The sequence below is a fragment of the Schistocerca americana genome, chromosome 6 (assembly GCF_021461395.2).
Source record: "Schistocerca americana isolate TAMUIC-IGC-003095 chromosome 6, iqSchAmer2.1, whole genome shotgun sequence".
In the NCBI taxonomy this organism is placed as follows: Eukaryota; Metazoa; Arthropoda; class Insecta; order Orthoptera; family Acrididae; genus Schistocerca; species Schistocerca americana.
Window position 1 is genome coordinate 227,070,599 of NC_060124.1, and position 23,446 is coordinate 227,094,044.

The following is a 23,446-nucleotide window of genomic DNA, read 5'->3' on the forward strand; positions in this document are numbered from 1 at the left end:
CAAAGATAAGGGAAATAAGAGCTTGTACTGAGGCGTTCACACAGTCGTTTTTCCCTCGCGGGACCCGCGAGTGAAACAGAGGAGGGAAATATGACTTTGGCGCGAATTGTGCCCTCCGCCACACACCGCTTGGTGGCTAGCGGAGTATATATGTAGATGTAGAAGTAAAGAAACCTCTATTATTTTTAACTCATGAGTCATCACTGAATTTTTCTTCTTTTGTGGAGTAGACGACAGTAGTATACTTCGTAACTGACGCGATATCTTAGGAACAGGGACCCTTTTGTTATAAAAAATAAACAAGCACCGTCTAGATCACAACTTCTTATTTACCGACAGTCAATTTCCATCTGCGTTGCAGATCATCTTCAGGTCACGCCGCGACGCGCAGTTTGTCAACCGTTGTTTTACACAACCGTTGACAAATTCCACTTTGCGGCGTCAGACTTGAAGACGATCTGCAATGCAGATTGAAAGCAGTAGTTGGTAAATGACAAGTTGTGATCCAGACGGTATTCGTTTATTGAAAGTAGCGTATGTTTCTACCGCAGTGAAGGGTTTTGCAGTAGTGTCCCTATTTAGTCACACTGTGGAACAAATTTCAAACTGAATCTCTCCTGTACCATAACAATATCCTTCTCTTCACACACAGACGACGTCTCAAATTTGCAGAAAATCGTTTGGGTCAACTGCATGAGGTTGCTCCAATTGTGACTTTCCTGGTCGCGTATGTTTTTTGCAGGACACTTCAGAATAAAATGAGTAAAACATTAGACATATAAATACAATAAGAAGGAAGCTCGTCGTGGTCTAAATTTTATACTTGTGTGTTAGCGAGAGTCTCAAAAGCTGCAGTCTGCATCTTAGAATAGCCGCAGCTCACCAGTCGCGATACGTATAATTTACTAGCCGACGTCGCTAACGCACGCTTGTTTGGCGGTACTCGACTTGGACGTAAGCCAGTTCGAGTCCTGGTGATGTATGAAATTTTCACTGCCAAAGGGAGGCGAGATCGTTAGGTATATTTTGTAATCACCACTCTTTGCGCCAATGCCTTGAGTAAATTAATCCTATTAATGTAGGTTAATTCTTACAAAGAAGATAACAGCAACCAACCACTATTAATACTGCTATTTATTTAGGTAAATAGCGCCGTTACAGGTTTCTTTTGTGGCGGTGTTCGTAGCGACAAACAATTCGCGGTAGAAACGGCTTACGAAGTCACCGCCACACTTTTAATAGCGGGCCGACCGGTCCGCTGGAACAGTGAACAGAAAGATGAAAACCCAAACACTGGGATTAAATAAAAGTCGGTACTTATCTTTATTGACGAAGATACAGTAACACAGTAGTGAACTCCGTGTCTACAGAAATCTGTCTAGTTCGAGTCGGAGCGGCTAGGTCAGCGTCGGCTGACGACAAACAACAACTCTGCTGCGATGAACACACAACTGACTAGCAAGTACACAATTCGGTGGCGAGTATACAACTGAGCGGCGAATACAGAACTGTCCTAGCGCTCGCGACTCCAGCGCTTAAGAAGCCAGAAGCCAGCGGTGGCGCGCGCAGACTTGCGGCGATTTCCTGTCTCGCTGGCGCTGCTTATGCGGACGGCGTCCGGACTTTGATGCTGCCAACCTTTTGGCAGCGGGCTCGGATGGCATTACTGGCTAGGATATAACAGTTTCGAACTGAGAAGTTCATCATCAGACGGCTGTTCACATGATTCTCAGGATACACTTTACATTATCGTCCGTTCTCGATTTTTATTTTTCCACTGTGGCGAAGTATTATTGGTGTGTTGTTGCACCACGGTAGAAAACAGTGTTAGAAGCGCCCTATGTGAAAATAACTAACCTCTAAACGATGAAATATAGCGTAAATAAATACGTGAGATTAAGTGGTTATGGTACTTACGTCAAAAATTCAGCGCGATTTTGATGTGAAGTTGCAGGATTGTATTTCTCGAATATTCCAAAATATATCCAGCACTTATGTAGTTTGTACATCACCATATTGTGCAAAGCACCACACACACACACACACACACACACACACACACACACACACACACCAGAAACAATTTGCCACATGTGAAGTTATCACAAAGATTGCAGATTTACAAATACAAACGTGCTTTGCACAATATGGTGATGTACAAATTACGTAAGTGCTGAATATATTTTGGAATATTCGAAAAATACAATCCTGCAACTTCGCAACAAAATCGTGCGGAATTTTCGACGTAAGTACCACAACCACTTAACCTCACATATTTATTTACGCTGTATTTCATCGTTTGGAGGTTAGTTATTTTCACATAGAGCGCTTCTAACACTGTTTTCTACCGTAGGGCAACAACACAACAAAAATACTTCGCCACAGTGGAAAAATAAAAATCTAAAACGGATGATAATGTAAAGTGTATCTTGAAAATCATGTGAACAGCCGTCTGATGATGAACTTCCCAGTTCGAAACCTGTAACGGCGCTATTTACCTAAATAAATAGCAGTATTGATAGTGGCTGGTTGCTGTTTTCTTCTTTGTAAGAATTAACCTACATTAATTGTACACAGCCACGGTCTTGCCAGGTCAGTTTTAGACAAAATAGCGTAAATTAATCCTGCCCGGAGCATCTCATGAAGCGAGCGCATATGACATTGTCAACTGTGATCCGTCCTTTGGATGTGGACCTTAAGCTCAGTGCCCGCCCCCCTCTCCCCTCCCCGTGGTGCTATTTGAGAAGAGTAGGGTATGTGTCGGCTCCGGGTTTCACGCTCTCCATTCTCTCATCGTTATCATCATGAAAGGCAAATGTAACACTAGGTAATATACACCGGTGTCCAAAATTAAAGCAACAAACAACTATCTCCCCGTCCTGTGTCTAATTCACGATATAATCATACAAACTGTCGTTACGATTGAGTTCTGCACGGAAGATGACATTCCGATCAACGGACTTCCACGCCAGCAATGAGGTCTGGGTAGTGTTTGCAAGGTAATGCCACTTCCACAACCGCTGTATACACAGTCACAGACGGTGCAGCAGGGCACAGAGAAGACGCCTATCAGACTCTCTGCTGCTGAGAGCCATAGGAAGTATGGAATGGAAGCAGGAGTCGCAAATTGATGTGGTTCGATGGCTTAACGTGAATCGTTCTGTCGTTTCTCGGATGAGGCGACAGCTTTTAGAGACCGAAACTGTATCCCGGAGACCAGGATAGCGCCGACCACGTGTGACATAAGAAAGAGTCGACCGTTATTTGATTATAAGGCCACGATGGTACTACCTTAGGACTGCACTGTAGCTGGAATCTGACCTCGCAGTTCCCTGGAAGTGATCAAGGCAAACGGTATACAGAAGGCTTCAGCAGAGTGGCCTTTATTTCTGGAGACCTGATGTCTGTTTACCTCTGGAGTGCCTTCACAGAAGGGAACGTGTTGAGTGGAGCCGTCAAGATGCCACTTGGACGGTCGAAAGGTGGGCCAATGTTCTTTTCACAGATGAGTCCCGATTTGATCTGGAGAGTGCTTTTCGATGGATTCACGTCTCGAATCAGCAAGATTTAACTGCTGTCAGTTACCGTGAGTAGGTCTTGGGATCTCATGCGCGGTTGTTGCGAGGTGCTGTGAGCCCAGACTTCGTACATATGGATGATAATGCTCGATCTCAAAGAGCACTGGTGGTTGATGTTTTCTTGGAAATGGAAGGTATTACACACATGGCGTGGCCTGCTCGCTCTCCCGGTTTGATTCCCATAGAGCATGTCTGGGATGCATTAAGGCATGGGTTGGAACATGTGAGTATCAACCAACCACTCTCCAAGACTTCCAAGCAGCTGTGTAGGAAGAATCGGCATTTAAGCCGTGCTGCGGCTCACGTTGGTGCAGTTGTAGGTTTCCGCCCTCTGTTGGAGGCCAGAGGGTATCGTTTAATTGGCATGGTTGCGGTTGTTTCTCTTCTTCGTGTTGACTGGCGCTACTCGCTTTTACAAGCGTTGCCTGTCCGCTAGTGGCAGCAGCGGCGCTTATCGATATGTAGTAGCTGTTGCCGTATCTTTGGGGCGACGTCGTTGTTTTTCTGGGTCGTGTGAGTGTGGCGGTTGGGGACTCAGGAGGATCCATGTCCGCACAGTACGAGAACACGCCAGGACTGCTGGCGGCATGCATGGACTGCCGGATGGAAGGGCTGTGGTCAAGAGGGTGCACGACCGCGTCGTAAACAGGATCCAGCAAGCCTTAAGATGAGTGCATTTCAGTCCAAGTAGAGAAACCTCCACCATTGTGACATCTAGCCATTTTCCAGCGACTTGGCTTCGTGTTGCTGCTGGTAGTGACGCAGACGCGAAGAGCAGCGAGTGGAGTCCTTTCTACTCTGGTGGTAGTGGTTCCTTTCTCGTTTCGGGCGTTCTAAACACAGTATTCTGGGGACATAGTGCAGACCGCCGGTTCTGGCTTTGGCATATTGCTCCATTGTTGGATTTGGTTTACCGGGCGTCATGTAGTTTTAGCAAGATTATCATTAGCCATTCGTTAGACTGCCACTAGTCTGAGTTACCATCCTGTTAAGCGAATGCAACTATTTGGTGCCTGTCTCATCGCTCGCGAAAGCGTTTGTTGCCGGACCTTCTCAGAGGTCGATTCCTGGAGCACTGTCTGCATCAGTTGCTTGTTTTTTAAATTAACTTTTGCTATTGTATTTGCTGTTTTACAGCAGGTTTCAAAATTTTTTATATTATTGCTTTTCCTGGCGTGTAAGTGCTTCTTCCGTGTTTGTGGTCCTTTGTCTTAAAATTCTAATTTGGTATTTGTATTTTAGCAGTAAGCCTTAAAACCTTATTTACTGCCATTCCTGCCGTCTGATGCCTTCTGCTGTGTTTGTGGCGACTTACCTAAATGTTTCAATACCTGTAAGTTGTAAATTGCAGCGAATTCTTAAACAATTCTTAATTTATTGCCATTCTTGACGTGTAAGGCCTTCAGCCGTAATTGTGGTCGCTTGCCTTAAAATTCTAATTTGGTATTGGTATTTACGCAGTAAGGCTTAAAACCTTATTTACTGCCATTCCTGGCCTCTGATGCCGTCTGCTGGGTTTGCGGCGACTTACCTTTAATATTTCAATACCTGTAATTTGTAAGTTGTAGCGAGTTTTAAGCAATTATTAATTTATTTGCCATTCCTGGCGCGTAAGGCCTTCCGCCCAGATCACAGTGGCTTGCCTTTAAAACATTATCTGTTGTATCTGTATCTAATGGTGATTTGCTAAATTGTAACTCACTGAAAACACTATTATTAACATTGCTGTTTATTCCTTTATTAATAACGCGTGGTATTTGTATTTATTGTTGAGTCTGGAATTACTGGTTTAAAATAAATTGTGTGTAATTGTAAAAGGCAACCAATAGTAACTGATTACGGCCCCGACCACAATCGTAACCGAGTCCTGCCTTCCATTGACTACCACCACGTTTCAGCGTTATTGCCTCAACATGCGACTGATGATATTCACAGCATGTTCCGTAATTGTCAGGCCTGTTTTGGTGACAGAGGTGATCACACCCCATACTGAGCACACTTACCAGTAGTTATAATGTTCGTGCAAATCCGTTAAGCTGGAAAAAACGAAGAACATTTTTATCTACCTCCATGAATGTGGCAGTTGATTACGTTCTGTATTCTTTACATTGTTTCTACTTTACTCTGACCTGTTTATACTGTTTAGTGGCAAAATTTCCGTTTGTTGCTTTAATTTTGGACACCAGTGTATACAAGCATTAGATTTATCTACCATTAAACTCATCTACACTCCACAAATACACATGATGTCGTATTACTCATGTGTAAGGAGAGGGGGCGATGTGCGTGGAAGAAGAACACCGTTTTCGGTCGGCTGCTGAACCCACTCTGTGGGATATCCCAAACATCAATGCCATACAACACTTAAGTTTTTTTTACCCTATTTTGCTTAGTCTGTCGTGAAGCGCTTAAGACATTGTATCGAGAGGATTATGTGAGCACAGCTGGTTGTCACACGCGCATTTAAAGATATCATGAGTTTATTCTTGGATGAAACCTGGCCCAATCCATATCCTCTCTGGAGAAAAAAATCCCTAATGAATGACTGACATCGAAAATATGGAGCACAGTATCACATTAACAAAAGAGATGGCCACTTATTAGTAGAATGTGCAAAGTCTCTGCCGTAGTTTTTTATGTGGGAGTATCTGTGGAGCTTCTTCATTCTGTTAGTTTTTCACTTCAAGGTGCCGCATTATATACTCAAACTGCTGTTGGCTGCGAGATCATTGTAAAATAACCTCTTACTCATATTTGTGAATAGTTTGCTGGGAGGAAAGCTTGACATCTCGCAGGGAAGCAAGGGTATTTGTGCAAGTTCTCAACTGAATGAGGTAATACATCGTTGTATAAATGTTTCGGTGCTCTGTCGTGTTGCAAACTAATAAAAGTAACTCCAATAACAAACACTAAATTCTTACCTCATACCACGCGTACACAAACCTGTGAATGGAACCCATGTGCATCACAGCTCCTTCATTCCTTCTTCTTACATCCACGATGATAATTCCTATGAGACTATCTATTTTCGCTATTCATCAGCTGCTTATGTACAATTTTTTATTTCAATATAGTTCGTAATTATCTACTCAGAGATTCTCCTCCCATGGTGCAGAGTCAGCGTATGTCTACATGTTGTAAGTGGTACTGACTCATGAACTAATTTTTCTTATCGTTTACAGTGTGCAAGAATTTGTCTTATCACGGAGGTGTCACATAGGCGTCACTATTTCTTTCGTCACAAACGAAGCGGAACACCGAGAAAAAATATAACAATTCAAAAAAGTGTGTGCTACACACAACGATATATTAACAATTTTTGACACTTGAAGAAGCCATCTTGCTGCCAAAACGCATCGTGACGAACTGTTTCTAGTAATAGGAGTGAGCAGAACAGATATATTTTTTTCAGTTTCCTAAAATAAATTTGTAACGTCTTTCTAATTATTTTATTTTTTCCTAATGTTGTGTACTACTATTGAAGTATTAATGTTTTCCCCTGTGCTCCCTCCTAACAGCATTTCAGACTTAATTATAAACAAGCAAAACACGTGCTTTTACTTAGGTGGAGTTTATTGTACACAATTATGCAGGAGACGATTGTTCAATCAGATGTCGAATTTCTTTCACCAGACAAACACTCTTATTGACAGGATACTCGAATGACAGTGTTGTGGAGTTACTGGACATGGAATGCACCTGGTCCGTGCTTGAGAATTCTCTCGATGACCTCTCTGCTGGATTCTTCAGAGTCAGAATCCTCGTCAGAGTCAGAGTCAGATTGCTCGACGCAGTCAGAGAAGGGCGCCCAGACGCATCTGAGCTGGCTGGGGCTGAACTCTGTGTACTTGGGGCATTTGGCTTCTTTGGACTTCCAGCGACCCTGCAGGCGGAAGCAAACGAAGAACTCGCGACAGTCTTCCGGGTCAGGGTTGGGGCCCTCCACTCTGCACTGTGGCTCCTTTATTGAAGACTTGAGCGCCACCTTCAAGGCCTTGGCAGCGCCCAGGGCTTTCCAGAGGTTCGCTGGGTCTCGCCCGTGAGCTGCGGCCAGCACGGCTTCCAGCCGCTTCCACTGCTTGTCTGAAGTCAAATCTTTGATCAGGCGCACCACTTTCGCCCAAGAGTCTTCGCTACGGAAGGACTCCACAGCTTGCTGGACGCCTGCCGCTATCTCAAAGAAGGTCGGGTGTCGGGCCAGCTTGGGAGAGCCTGCCTCCTGGTAGGCCTTTGCCCAGAATTCCCTAGTCGGCACCTTGGCGTCTGGGCTGATGAGTTTCTGGATGACCACGCGGAAGAAAGGCACGATCACCTCGACCGGTTGCTTGGCACCATCGCTGCTCAAGCGCCTCGCCGCTGGCTCCTCTGCAGCCTCTACTTCCTCGGCAGCATTCTCTGCTTCTTCCTGATCTTTGGCCTCAACAGCTCCATCCCGATCGTTGGTCTCAGCGGCTTCTTCCTGATTTTTGATCTCAGCGGCTTCTTCCTGATCTTTGGTCTCAGCGGTTTCTTCCTGATCTTTGGTCTCAGCGGCTTCTCCCTGGTCTTTGGTCTCAGCAGCTTCTGCCTGATCTTTGCTTTCAGCAGCTTCTTCCTGGACTTTGGTCTCGACAGTTTCAGCCTGATGGTTGGCCTCAGCAGCAGCGTCTGCCGCGGTTTCGGCCGGTGGTTGGCTGCAGAGTTCCTGGATGAGAAACTTCGGTATGCTGGGGTCGGCAGTCAGCTCCGCACAGTCGAATGGTAGCTGCCCTGGAGCGATGACAGGTGTCTGCAGCTGCGGTAGTTTCGGCAGGCTCCAGCCCTGTGTTTTGCAGACACACTGTGGAACGAGCACAGCCAACCCCTGCGAACAAACACGTTGAATGTTTATTTCCGACTGAAAGTCCTCTTAGAAGTAGGCAACCATCATGACAAATATAACAAAAATTGTACAGATAGAGATTGCAAATATTAGGAAAATAAGTGAAAAAATTCTTATACAGACTCACGAAGAGACCGTAGTAAAGAACGAAGAAGTTATATATGCTGCTATTAAGTACGTTGGCCCACCCACTCTGAAGATTAGTCTTTCTTTTGCTACTGCCTTCATCCCACATTATGCGCAGGGTCGGCAGGGTTAAGTACGGATATGGCATGGTTTATTGTAAGAGGTGGCCGGATGCCCTTCCTGCCGCCACCCCAACCCCCCCCCCCCCCCCCCCCCCCCCCGCCCGGGACGGAAGTAGTGTACCTCAACTGTCTGCGTCTAGTGTAAATCGTGAAATAGTGTGAACGTGTTTCAAATGTTTGCGAGTCGTGTAAGTGAGGCGGGACGTGGGGACCAGTCCGGTGTTCACCTAGTAGAATGTGGAAAGCCGCCTAAAAACCACATCCAGCCTGGCAGGCACACCGGCCGTCGTCGTTAATCCGCAGGGCGGATTCGATCCGGGGCCATCGAGCCTACCCGAGTCCAGGAAGCAGCGCATTAGCGCTCTCGGCTATACTGGCGGGTCACCCACTCTGAAGATTAGTAATGAGTTTAAAAAGCATAATATGATAGTAGATTTTAACGCTATCAACAAATTGGGGAAGCTCCTCTGACATAGTATAGAGCAGTCTGTTAATAAGTTTTGCAACTGTGAGGACGTATAAGATTAAGTGTGAAGCTTGTGACAAGTTTCACATCGGACAGACTGAGAGGGAGTTCAGAAGGCGATCCAGGGAACACGGTTATCCTAGCTGTGGTAGTGCACTAGGAGCTGATTTACGTCAGTTGCAGTCCTCAGCTTCGTGACATCGAAAATAATTTCCAGATCATTCATTATGAGAATGAGGTGTTTATCTGAATATTTTGGAAGGTCTAGAAATTTTCGTACACAGACGGAGCTTCCATGACTGATTACTTAATAAGCAGTCAGTGGAACAAGAGATTGTTTTTTTCATATTTTTTATAATTTCTTCAGTTGCCATTAGAAGTAAAAATCGTGTGGTCTTCGCGGCCACTGTTAAAAACACCAAACGTCGGCAGTGGATGGTTTACTCTCGCTATCGTCCGATGTGAGAATGCCTCTCTACCTGGATTGGAATCATTTGCCGACCGAGATGTCACCGCTTACAAGACCTGGCATTGTGGAATAGATGCTAAGACCCAATCTAGACCCACGTATGTATATAGTAATATGCCTTTTACATTGTATACCCGCTACTGTCGTAAAGTTAGTAATGGTGAAAAAATACATGTATGGATCAAAGGACTTGGTGTACTCGCTGAGAATGTAACTGTAACTGGTGATGTAACCCTGTACTACAATTATTAATCAAGTCTGATCTGTAGCGTCAGCCACCAATCGCTAGACGTACATCTGGTGAACGGGGGCTCAAGGATGCAACAATTGGAAAAAAAAAATCGAAAACATAGTGCCGCGTTGGCCGCTGAGCGCCTGCGAGGCTGCATGATGCAACCCGCTTGGGCCTGTTAGCACGCGGGTACGCGTGCTGCTAGAGACTACAGCACGGGTACGGGATTGCGCTCCCGCGCCGGCCCTCGCAGCGGCTAAGTCCAGTTTATTCTTTAATATGTTACAATTTCCACGTATCGGTCCCATCGAAATCAGGTAAGGATAGGGAAGGTAGTCGACCGTGCCCTTTGAAATGAACCATCCCGGCATTTGCCTGAAGCGATTTGGGGAAATCACGGAGAACCTAAATCAGGATGGCCGAACGCGGGTTTGAACCGTCGTCCTCCAGCGTGCTGACCACTGAGCCACCTCGCTCGGTTACGTATGTAATAGTTATTATATATTACACGATTTTATGTCTTTGAGCTTTACTTTTGTCATTGTTAGTATTCTTGACACACATCTTTTACTAAATTTCCTTATGATACTGGCGATTCCTCCGGATGACATTGTCTTAGTCCAAGGTGCTCTCTACAGGCCACGGCGTTCGTTACTTGACGCTCTGGCACTGGTATATTTGGTTTTTGTCTGTGCGAGGGAAAGCTTATTGCACCTGATAAACCATACGCATTTCCTGATGTACGGCATTTACAACTGCGTCTTGAACTTGTGTAACTGCGTATGGTATGAACATTTTTTGCTTGTTTTGACACCTTAGGGGCCGGCCGCTGTGACCGAGTGGTTCTAGGCGTTTCAGTCCGGAACGGCGCGATTGCTACGGTCGCAGGTTCGAATCCTGCCTCGGGCATGGATGCGTGTGATGTCTTTAGGTTAGTTAGGCTTAAGTAGTTCTAAGTTCTAGGGGACTGATGACCTCAGATGTTAAGTCCCATAGTGCTCAGAGTCATTTGAACCATTTTTTATACCTTAGATTTTTTTATTATTTCTTGGGAAGAATTTGCACTCCCAGTATTTTAATCACTAACAGGTCACCAGTCGATGGACTGAGCCCGAAACATGTGAATGTGGCATTAAAAAATCTCCAAAAACAGCTACAAGTTTCTTACAACAACCAACAAGCATTTTTCGAGTCATTTTTATTATATTTGCGATGAATTTTGTAATCTAACGTTCCACTAAGATCGTATCTGTGTTAGTTCAAGTAGACTGGATGGATAGGAGAGGAGGAAACAGGATGGGAGCGAGGAAAGGTGGAAGGGGGGGGGGGGGGGTTATTAAGGAATCCACTGTTTCATCTCAACAAAACCATTCCTGTAGATTAAGAAAACCTCATAGACGATAAGTTAATAACGCAGATGGATGAACAGTAGTATAGTGTGTTCCGCTGAGTTCGCCACAAAATTTGAAACATTTTGGTGAAGGACAATTGTTTCAATTTGATATAAGAAAACCAAGTCAGGAAATGACTGAAGCGACTTTTTTTTCTTAATGGATGTCCTATCATCTTGCCCCTTCTTCTTTTGTGTTTTTCATACATTCCTTTCCTCGCCGATTCCTTGGATGACCTCCTCGTAACTTACCTTATCAGTCCACCTAATTTTCAACAGTCTTCTTAAGTTTTTCTGTTCCCGTTTGCCCACAGTCCATGTCTCACTGTCATAAAATCCTGTGCTACAAACGTACGTTCTCGGAAATTTCTCCCTAAAATTAAGACCTGTTTGATACTGGTAGATTTCTCTTTGCCAGGTCGACAGTTACGAAGCAAAATGTGCTCTGGAATAACGCTGCCAGTGGAACTTGAACACATTATAATATTTTCTCGATGCGATAAATTTGTTTATTTGCCTATATAGTTGCTTTAACCGCAGGTGAAACATATTCGACTAACGGGTCGGCGTAGTCATGAGGTGTGCAGAAGGGAAAAACAACTTCTACGCTGTGGATGTCGTGACTTGTAAACTGACATGATGAGCCTTGATGTAAAGTCTGGAAGACTGAAATCTGAGTTTAAAAGCTGAAGAGTGCAGTAGATAGGCACTAATGAAAGTGCTTTGTACTCGGTTATGTAATTAGCAGGTATGGCTTTCGTGTACGATGAAGTTGCACGGAAGCTAAAATGCTTTATCGAGCTATGAATTCATGAAGGAGATATCCAACGCTCACTACGTTTCCTAGACTGCTCCAACAGTTAATGAAAAGAAAAACAGATTGCTAGGTATTACAATTCAGCTACCAGAGAATGCAACAAACTGTCCGGACTCCCAACTTGTATTAAACAATGCCTGCTCTCTTAGATGAGGTGTCTACGATCAGCACTCCACCAGTTGCACGTGAAGTGTATTTTTGTATAGTCATACGGTGACACTGGCTACACTGCTACGATTCGTAGAAAGTTCAAGCTTTTTTTTTTTTTTTTAATTTTCCATATTGTCAGATGAAAGGGTGCTGCCTTATAAATTTCAATATAACAATTACCTAACTACTACAAGCCGGCAGGTGTGGCCGAACGGTTCTAGGCGTTTCAGTCTGGAACCGCGCAACCACTACGGTCGCAGGTTCGAATCCTGCCTCGGACAGGTTTAAGTAGTTCTAAGTTCTAGGGGACTGATGACCTCAGATGTTAAGTAACATAGTGCTCAGAGCCATTTGAACCAATTTTTTAACTATTACAAACCTTCACATTACTGGTTTCAGCATATTATTGTTTTTTTCACATGTCGTAGTTAATCTCTTTTACTATGTAACGGTATGATGCGTATTTTGTTGACATACCTTATACCAGTTTCATTATGCTCATGCGTATTTTGTTGACATATCTTGCACCAGTTTCATTATGTGCAGTACGCACATACAGGAGATAGGCAAAATAATGTGAAGAGTGTAATGGGATGGTTGTGTTTGACAGTCAACAACGCAGATAAGGCACGTGTCGCGCTGGACTGTGCGTGTTCAGTACGAGGAGGAGGAGGAGATTAGTGTTTAACGTCCCGTCGACAACGAGGTCATTAGAGACGGAGCGCAAGCTCGGGTGAGGGAAGGATGGGGAAGGAAATCGGCCGTGCCCTTTCAAAGGAACCATCCCGGCATTTGCCTGTAGCGATTTAGGGAAACCACTGAAAACCTAAATCAGGATGGCCGGAGACGGGACTGAACCGTCGTCCTCCCGAATTCGAGTCCAGTGTGATAACCACTGCGCCACCTCGCTCGGTGTGTTCAGCACGGACTAGGCATCAGTGAAGGTTGTTTACGAGTAGTGCACACTTCGTATTTGCATTCAGAGGCCGAGGTCGACGTGCAATGAAAGACCTAACAGAGTTCCAAAGAGTGCAGATTGTGGGGGCCCGATTAGCTGAACTATCAGTAGCCAAGACAGCCAACTTATTGAATGTTTCAAGAGCAACTGTTTCAACAGTCATGACAGCCTACACAAAACGTGGAAAGACATCATCGTGTAAACGTAACAGTGGGCGCAAATCAAAACTAAATGACAGAGATCGTAGTACGCTACTACAAATTGTGTCACAATAACACAAAACTACGGCGGCTAAATTGACTGCAGAGCTCAATAGCCATCTTTGAGACCCCGTAATTATCGACACTGTCCGTCGAGAACTCCATAAAGCGAATATGCATGGACGGGCTGCTATACCAAAACCACTAGTGAGGACAACCAACGCAAAGAAGCGTAACATGGTGTCAGGAGCATAAATCCAGGACGGCTGATCATTGCAAACACGTCATTTGGTCCTACGAGTCAACATTTTCGTTATTTCCAACATCGGGCCTGGTTTACATCTGGAGAACGCCAAAAGAAGCCTATCATCCTGATTGGTTGATTTCAACACTTGAACATGGAGGTGAAAGTGTGATGGTGTGGGCAGACACATCATGGTATTCTGATCGTCCCATCATTACTCTCAAAGGCCGTGTTACAGCCAACGATTATGTGAACACTTTAGGTGATCACGTGCACCCGATGTATCAAATGTTGTTCCGAACAATGATGCCATGTTTCAGGACGATAATGCATCCATGCACACAGCCAGGATAGTACAATCGTGGTATGAAGAGCATGCAGCGTCTTCCCTAACCACCACAGTTCCCAGGCATGAACATTACCGAGCCCTTGTGGGCCGTATTGGAGCGCAGACTGCGAAGCAGATTTTCACCTCCCTCATCACAGCAGGAGTTAGAAGAAGTTCTGACCGAAGAGTCGCATAACATTCCACTGCAAACTATAGAATTATATGCCAGTATCGCGGCTGTATTATGGGCAAATGGGAGTCCAGCCCCTTATTAATAAACCATTCCCAAGTAAGTACAGGTGTGCAGATTATTTTGCTTATCCCCTGTAACTAGAGTTTGTACTTGACGAAAGTGTTTAAAATTACTTATCACATCTGAAGATGCCAATAATGTACTGAAACCGGTAATGTAAATGTCTGTAATATTCAGGCGATCTTGACATAATAAACTATTATGTGGACTTCGGACAACGCGCCACGTTGAGTCAATGAATGCTGCACGTCGCTTTCTTTCTTGAACACTTTCCTGGCATGAAGCCTTGTTACCAGAGATGGAAGGGTAAATAGTCGTAACAGTTTCCATGTGCATGTCACTGAAAATTTCCACGCTGCATCTGAGAAGAGCCATAACTCAAATTTGCAGCGAACGTATGTATCGCCCTTTTCAGCTTGCCTCCCCCCCCCCCCCTCTTCCTCTCCTTTTAACTGTACCAGCACAGACTCTGTAAGAGACAAATTAACTTGACACACTTTTTTCTCGTTAACATCGGCCTTAGATGTTCCCTGAATTGTGGATGGGAAGTCGTGGTCCTGTTTCGCGATGTATCTGATCAGAACCCAGCGATTTCTTTTTTAGGAGTCATGTGAACAGTCTTCTGTACGAGACACATCTCGAGCTGAAGTCGATCTCCTGGCAAGAATTCTAACTTCCGTGCACGAACAGTGCCAGGGTTGTTCGAACGGGTACAACGGACGTTTGTACGACACTTCCAGGCCTGCATAAAAGCAGAGTGACGTCACTTTGAGTAATAATTGTGATGTAGCACCTCCTGCAAGCTGTAATGAAAGTGTGTCTAGTTGCTTTTATATCATCGTTACTAAATCGAAGTTGAATTTGAAATTCTGGCATTTTCGATCACGCCTTTCGATTCACTGCTTTCTGGAGAAGGCTTCCCTATCTCAATCTGACACGTTTTCCTTTCTCCTTGTTCGTGTCATCACCACAGAAATACCCTGCGTGTCCCCTATTCCGCCAAATATGGCATCATACAAACAAACAACAGCTTAGAATGAGATTTTCACTCTGTAGCTGAGTGTGCGCTGATATGAAACTTCCTGGAAGGTTAAAACTGTATGCCGGACCGAGATTCCAACTCGGGACCTTTGCCTTTCGCGGGCAAGTGCTGTACCATCTGAGCTACCCAAGCACGAATCATACCCCGTCCTCACAGCTTTACTTCCGCCAGTACCTTGTCTCCTACTTTCCAAACTTCACAGAAGCTCTCCTGCGAACCTTTTTAAACATCATCTTATTTGCTTCTTTAAAATACGACTCAAAAGATTAAAAAATATTTTAGTTTACGTTCTCCATTGTAGAGGTGGATCTTTCTATGATGTTCTATGAGAATTTGCTGTTTCAGTTAATGAAATAAGCGCAGCACTCTGTCATTCTCAGATACGGTACTCTTTTCTTTATCGAACTCCTCTATCATACGCAAAATGCAGGAAGAGCTGATGGATGCTGCTGTGTAATAGTCTAGCGTAAAAGTAGAAAAAAACAATGCACGAGACGGTATTGGTAGGCTACCGATACGTCGTGCTGATTTCACCAGTAAATAGTAGAAATAGTAGCAGAAATAGCAAACTACTGATATGTTTCTTTTTTTTGTTTCCTCAGATGAAGGAATATACAACCGCTGTTAGCATCAGTGTCATTTTTTCAACAAATTAAATTGTCCGTCCGAAGGCTTCACGTAGACGCTGTAGGTTTTTATTCCATATAAGACTTCTGTCATGTTCCGTAAGGCATTCAGTCACAGTTTTCAAAACAAACTACCTCTGGTAACTTGTCAAAGACGTGTTCTTCGTCAGTCCACAACAGACGGTAGCAGTCGGACATGCTTCACGCTACAACGGGCTTCCGGTAGCCATATGTGTCACAGGAATACAACATGAAACTTGTGTCAGACGAAGGGCAACACATAGGTGAGAATTTAAAATATCTCCGACGTTGGAGTCACTGGTGGTGTAAGTCTGTCGCAGGTGGCTATGAATAAGTTAGGAAATCTGGAATAATGGAATGATCTTATTATCAGTTGGCTGACGTGATCTAAGAACTCGTCGGAACATCAAGATGACGATTGGATTTCCTCTCTCCTCGCTAATGCGGCGTCTTCACCATCTGGTTCCATTTATAGAGGAAACCCCCACCTGGTGGTAAATAGGAGGAATCTAATAGAACATTGTTTTTATGGTCATGATTAAGAAAATGAAGATTGCAGCAAAGGCTCGCTCCAACTCGGAGTCATAACAACGCAATGTAAATTAACAGAAACTGCTGTCACCACTGAATCTCTCCCTGGTAGCTGCCAGTGTAAAGCACAATATTGCTGTAAAAATATACCATCCAATGGTTCGAACTATATCGAGAGATTACGCTTTTTGGTGAAAAATGAAATGTTTTCATTCGTCTAAATAAATATCATCTCATACAGGCCAAACAAAATCTTTTTTTTTTTCCTTTCATTACAATGCTTGACTGACCGATGTGTTTCCCCCAAAAGATATCAATTTGCTTTATGCATAAGGCATTTCTAGTGCGTACTGCGTAGCTTTATCTCAGAGTTAAAGCAGTGCATGTAAATTATTTGCAGAGCTGAAAATTTTAGCCCGTCCTCCTGAATATGTTAGCCTCGCTTTACACTGCCTATTGTTTACGGGAAAATTGTGTGTATTTGTATAGCATGGTGAATACTGGCGAAAAGGTATTAAAATTTTGCGAGGACTAAAATACATTTTTACAAACAAAAGGTATTAAATTTCCTTTACGTAGGTTAGTACACCTAAAATGAATGAAAATTGCGATCAATGTAGCTGTAAAGTCGCAGTTGCGTCAATGAGTAGGATAAATATACAAAGAAGAAAATAGAGGAACGAACTAATGAAGCAAAAAATAGGAACGTATTAGATTAGAAAGGAAGAGGAGAAAATAGAAAAGTGCGAAATTTAGGTATAAAAGCCGCCAAAAAAATTATTTCAGCTCATTGGTAGTGAAGAGGTAGACAAGCAGTGAGAATCTAAACATACTATTGAAATTATTACATGAAAAATAAGCACCATATGTGACAACCGACTGTCATTCCAGACAAGCTACTAACCTTTGCAAAACGAGGAACAAATTCTAACCCACTCCTTCGATGACGCTGTTAGCATTCGCTGCGAACATTCCTTAACAGCACGGCCCCTTTCGTTATCAGAAGCGAAAGCGTCGTTTGAGCTCCCTCTTTTTTTATCCGGAATACCAGTTAAACCCCTCCCACATAAGCTGAAGTAGCCTAGAAGTTAAGCATGACGTAACGCATCGCCAACTACCGTGGTGCACACTTAATGGTTACGTCTTAAATTCCCTCGTAACAAATGTTCGAAAACTAGACGTAAGACCTGCTCCGAAATCCAGCTCTCATAATTACGTCGTGTACAATCAAAACTAGTTTACGGAGAGCTATAGATAACACGATTGACTTTAAAGCTACATTTTACCGAATTTCAAATCACCTCAGAAGGTTCAGGTTGCATTTAAAATCTGCTAATGTGTCGAAATCGTTTTCCTCCGTTCGCCGTTTGTATATCGCACTGGAGTAAAATAGAAAAAAAAATGGTTCAAATGGCTCTGAGCACTATGGGACTTAACATCTATGGTCATCAGTCCCCTAGAACTTAGAACTACTTAAACCTAACTAACCTAAGAACAGCACACAACACCCAGCCATCACGAGGCAGAGAAAATCCCTGACCCCGCCGGGAATCGAACCCGGGAACCCGGGCGTGGGAAGCGAGAACGCTACCGCACGACCACGAGATGCGGGCAAAATAGAAAAAAAGATCTTGCAATAGAGAAGTCAGACTTACAGTAAATAAATACAAAGCTGAAATAGCTACAGATTCTACGAAAGTACTGTCCTTCCGTCTATGGGAAGTTTATTGTCAAGTGCCGAAGAAATGACGGGCCTAGATGAAACAGTTCTCCATACTTTTAAGGAAATTCGATGTGCAGTACTTATAGGTCGATTTCATTAATTGCTATACGTAGAATAATGTTGCAACACGATTCGTGCTTGTGTATTTTCTTGATATTTTCTCTGTGCAGTCATGTTATCGGCAAAAACTGAACACCAGAAATTCCGTTCGCCTCACTCGTTTGCTGAACGAGTAGACAGCCGATGGAAGATTAATCACTTGCATTTATCGTGATGAACACCAATTTTTTCTGCAGTTCCAAACCGTTCTTTAGCAAACAAAAGTTGTGCTTATGTAATAAGATTCTACAGAAGCAACTAGCGTGCGGATTTGTTAGTACAAAAAAGTGCTTTGTCTGTAACGAGCAGACATCGTCAGAAGCGTCAGTTCCCTCGGCAAATTCTTTTTAATCTATAGTTCATAACCAATAAACTGTGGTCACAGACCATATCTGCCCCTGGAAATGTCTTACAATTTAAAATATGATTCCGAAATTTCTTTGTTGCCATTACATAAACGATCTGAAAGCTTCCGGCGTCTCCAGGTCCCCATGTACAACTTTCCTTAATCATTCTTCGGTCAAGTAACAGCGGTGATTAAATTAGGCGCCGTGAGAAATTCTACCACCTGGCTTTCTCTTTCATTCGTTTCCCCTTGTCAACATTCACCTACAATTTTTCCTTCTCTTCCTCTTCCTGCTATCGAATTCCATTCCCACATCACAATTAAATTTTCGTCTCCCTTTAAATATACGAATAACGTCTTTTATCACATCATCCATTTTTTCAATCTCTTCATCTGCGGATCTCGTTGGTATACTTAAACTGCTGTGATTGGTGTTGCCTTTGTGTCTATATTGGCTACGATAATGCGTTCATTACGTTGTTCTTAGTAGCTTATCCGCATTCCTACGTTCTTATTCATTATTTAAACCGACTCCTGTATTACATATTACACCTATCTGATTTTATATTTATAGCCCTGTATTTGTCTTACCAGGCGTCCTGTTCCACCTGCCATCGATCATCACTAATTCCCACTATATCTAACTTCAATCTATCCATTTTCTCATTTTAAATTTTCCAACCTATCTGCGTGGTTAAGGGATCTGACATTCTACTTTCCGATCCGTAGAAGCCAGTTTTTTTCTCCTGCTGACGACATTGGGGATTTTTAACCTCCGGAATACTTTACCCAAGGGGATGCCACCGTAATGTAACCATGCAGTAGAGGGGGCGCCCTTGGGAAAAATTTGGGTTGTAGTTTTCCCTTGCTTTCAATCGTTCGCAGTACCAGTACAGAAAGACAAATGGTTCAAATGGCTCTGAACATTATGGGGCTTACCATCTGAGGTCATCAGCTCCCTAGAACTTAGAACTACTTAAACATAACTAACCTAAGGACGTCACACACATCCATGCCCGTGGCAGGATTCGAGCCTGCGACCGTAGCGGTCGCGCGGTTCCCGACTGAAGTGCCTAGAACCGCTCGGTCACTGTGGCCGGCCACAGGAAGACAGTGTTGGTTGATGTTACAAGGTCGGATCAGTGAATCATCCAGACTGTGTACCTTCTATCGAAAAAACTGCTGCCCCTCTTCAGGAACCACATGTTTGCGTGGCCTCTGAACTGATACACCTCCGCTGTGGTTGCATCTACTGTACAGCTATATGTATCACTGAAGCACACTGGCCTCCCCACCAGCGGCAAGTTCCATGTTTCATCACAATAATACGAAATGATAACTAGGAACAAATACATTGATTATGTGGTGTTGAGAGAAAAACTCTAAAAATATTAAACTTAAACAAATTTATGCTCAACTGAAACTGCTACTTAATCGTTTTGTTATACTTCCGCCTACCAGACTATCCGTGGGACTGTACAGAAGCTCACCTTGGGAACAGATAGTCATTTATACATGTGGATTACAGTCTCTTAACGTCTATTATGGTTGCCTAAGTTGTTACATTTTTTTTATGCGATGGAAGTGGTGATACCAGTGGCGTATTGGTGTTCCATTTTCCTTAATATTTTGCTTAAAGTGACTTGCAAAAGGACACAGGTGAAAAGAAACACAAGCTAGTGGATCTGTCAGGTTTCTCAGAAACGGCTGGGACTATGCGGACTGAGTTACATCGCCATTCATGATATTCCGAACAGATGAAAAGGTTAGGACACTGATAAACTCAGCAGAACGCACTCAGAATGAATGAGTCAACTTGAGCAAGCGGATGACAGAAGAATTAAAAAATACCAGCTGAATTATCAACCAAGAACCAGAAGAAATTTAAGTCTAGCAGGTAATGAAATCGTTGAAACTGGAAAATTTTCCTACTGTACTAAAACTGGAAATAACACCATAAGTAGAAACTTTTAAACCGTTTACTTCTCAGACGAACGAGAAGGCAAGATTTGATGAAGTTAGCTTGAAGAACAATAGCATTTCTGAGGCATAGTATCGAACGGAAACATTTTCTGTCTACTCTTCAAGAAACTGTTGTCAATAACTTGTGATAATCTGAATTTTCCAAAGGTTATTTAGGAAAACGCTGATTTTCATATAATAGTAAAAAGCAATAATAAAAGCAGCATAAAATTTTACGGAAATTCTTTTGAATAAAATTATCTGTCGAATTACATCACAACTGGTGCATTTTATGAATGCGGATGAGATGGGTTCTACCTTACTCTGTTGCAACTTAGTTAGCTTTTCTCAACGTTCTGTCCTGATTCGCTGAAGATGAGTGGCCGCAGAGTAACAGTTACAACGTTCTCGACCATTTGCAGGATATAGTCCAGTCTCTATACTCCCCTTCAGGTTTTGTTCTCTGTGGCTCCCTCTAATATCAACCAAGTTGTAACTTGGTGTTTTTACGCACATCCTGTCATCCTATCCCTTCATAGTGTTTTCTACATACTTATTTCCCTGTCGATTCTGCGACTAGCTTCCTCATTTCTGATCTGATAAGTCCACTCAATTTCCAGCATTCTTCTGTCACACCACATCTGAAAGGCTTAAACTCTCATCTTTTCCGGTTTTCCAGGAGTCCTTGAAACGTTTGTAAACAACTCCATACGCTCTATCTCAGAAATTTCTTCCTCAAATTAAGAACATTGTTTAATGATAGCAATATCCAGTGCCTACTAGACTGGTCATTTTATTCAGCAGAACCTGTAGTTCTGTTTCACTTTCATAGACAACAACAGTATCATTAACGAATCTACCAATTTATATCTGTTCACCTTGTCTTTTAATTCCACTCCTGAACCTTTCTTTCATTTCCCCACTAATTCCTTGCGAAACAAATTGAACAGTAGGGGAAAGGGACTGCGTTCTGACCTTCTTATTGCTCACAATTGATCCACACACATATAATTTGTTGCCGGTCTTCCCCTTGGCTTATACCAGACTTTCCGATAGTTTCATTTCGACACATTTTAGACTGTGGAATGTTTTTTTTCTAGATTGACAAATCCTGTGGAAGTATCTTGATTTTTCCTGAAACTTGCACGCATTATCAAGCGCAAAGTCGGAACTGCTTCTTCTATCTCATTTCCTTCCCTACAGCCAAACTGATCGTCATCTGTCAGATCCTCAATTTTCTTTCCATTCTTCTGAATCCTATTTTTGTCAACAAACTTGGATACGTCAACTGCTGATTGCGTGACAGTTTTTGGAGTTATCTGCACTAGATAGCTTCAGGATTGTGCTGATGTTATTCTTCCGAAAGTACAATGTTATGTAATCAAATATTAAATTAAGTATTACCACTGTCAAGACAATACATTTGTAACAGACGTAACCATACCTGCAGAAGGTATAAAGGGAAGAACTGTCACATCATAGCTAAGTCAAATTTCCATCTCTTGTTTCTTCCATTGAATACACATTTAAATTTAAACTAAAATACATCCAAAACCTATTATGTATCTCATTACTGTTATTATCTAAGTTAACGACAAACTTAAACAAAATTGTTTATATGCGTTTGTACATATTATTTTATTTGTTTTTTTAATTTATTTTTTGTAAAATTTTCGACAAAAAAAGAAATTTACTAGTAATAAAACTGAATTTTTATGACAGAACATGTAAAATCATACGATGTACGACCTGATATATAATAACAGGCAGCAGGTCTTTACTTAAGAAACAAATAAATAAATGTGTCCAGTCTCGTAAATTTACACACTAATTTAAAAGATCATTTGCGTGCCACTTCCCCCCTGTTATTCTGTAATTATTTGAGCTATTTTACACATTAATGGATGAATACACCGTGAAAAATCTGTGCCTACATAGCTCTTTCATGCGCCGTACTGTAAAACTTATTATCACGCACTTTCAGATGAACAATAACACGCATTCCATGATTGAAGCATCCATTCACCATGCGGCATCGTAGCTTTCTCTTATTTACTTAATGCCGAATAAAAAGCCACAATTGAGGTCAAAGGGATAAGACAGTATGTCTCCAGTTGACGATTCTTTTAACGTATATTACAACACCCCCCCCCCCCCCCCAAAAAAAAAACAAAAAAAAATTCTCGATGCCGCGCTAACATTCTGTCATGCAAATTGACTTCCCTTTACTGAAAGAGTGCAATAACATTTTGGTACGCCACGTTTCAGGTGTATCAACGAATCTCTTCTTTTCGAGCTACTGACTGCAAATGGTTGCTCGTTCTGCTTCGCCTTCGTATTTCTGGTTCTCATCGCGTGAGCGTCACTGTTGGACGGCAGGTAATATAGCAGTCATCTATCAAACGGAATCCGTACCACCCAACAGGCAACAATAAACCGTCTAGGTACAGCCTCCGAGCTTCAAAGAACTTCTGTAAAACCTGCAGATCCAGTGAGGTTCGATTGCGTAAGCCGACACACTGCACTGGATTCATACTACTCACCAGAATGAGGGCGGCGTGCGTTAAGTAAGTTCGTTTCCCCATGCACAAGCTGTCTCGTGTCTCTTTGCAGAATCACTCCTGCCGCGAGGAGAGTCAGCTCACCTCAAATACGCCACCTTATCTCGCCAGGCTGTCGTGGCAGTAAACAGATGATTCGCCAGTCTAAGCCTCGGATCTGAATAACAAGTGACTGTCAGCTCTTTCCTCTCGCGGACGTTGCGACACGTGTCACACGTCTGTGAGTCCTCCCTGATTTATTGCAACCCGTTTTCCGAGACACGACATCCTCGCTCAGGCAAACAACTGCATCCTAAGAAATCACAAAATATAATAACACTAAACAGGACGTGAATCAATAT

General features: G+C 43.0%; 1 protein-coding gene across 1 annotated transcript; it reads right to left on the reverse strand.

Moving 5' to 3' along the window:
- Positions 1 to 7,133: 7,133 nt before the first annotated feature.
- LOC124619768 (translation initiation factor IF-2-like) lies at positions 7,134 to 23,159 on the reverse strand. The gene is made up of 2 exons (XM_047146350.1): positions 23,088 to 23,159; positions 7,134 to 8,421 (listed from the first exon to the last, which is right to left on the reverse strand). The coding sequence occupies exons 1-2, from the start codon at positions 23,127 to 23,129 to the stop codon at positions 7,258 to 7,260; spliced, it is 1,206 nt and encodes a 401-aa protein (XP_047002306.1). The 5' UTR covers positions 23,130 to 23,159; the 3' UTR covers positions 7,134 to 7,257.
- Between the last annotated feature and the right edge of the window lie 287 nt (positions 23,160 to 23,446).

Excerpts from the sequence above, each read along its gene's own strand:
- LOC124619768 (XM_047146350.1), bottom strand. The coding sequence starts at position 23,129 with ATGGGGAAACGAACTTACTTAACGCACGCCGCCCTCATTCTG. Across the intron at positions 8,422-23,087 it reads CGCACGCCGCCCTCATTCTG|GGGTTGGCTGTGCTCGTTCC; the intron begins GTGAGTAGTATG and ends GTTTGTTCGCAG.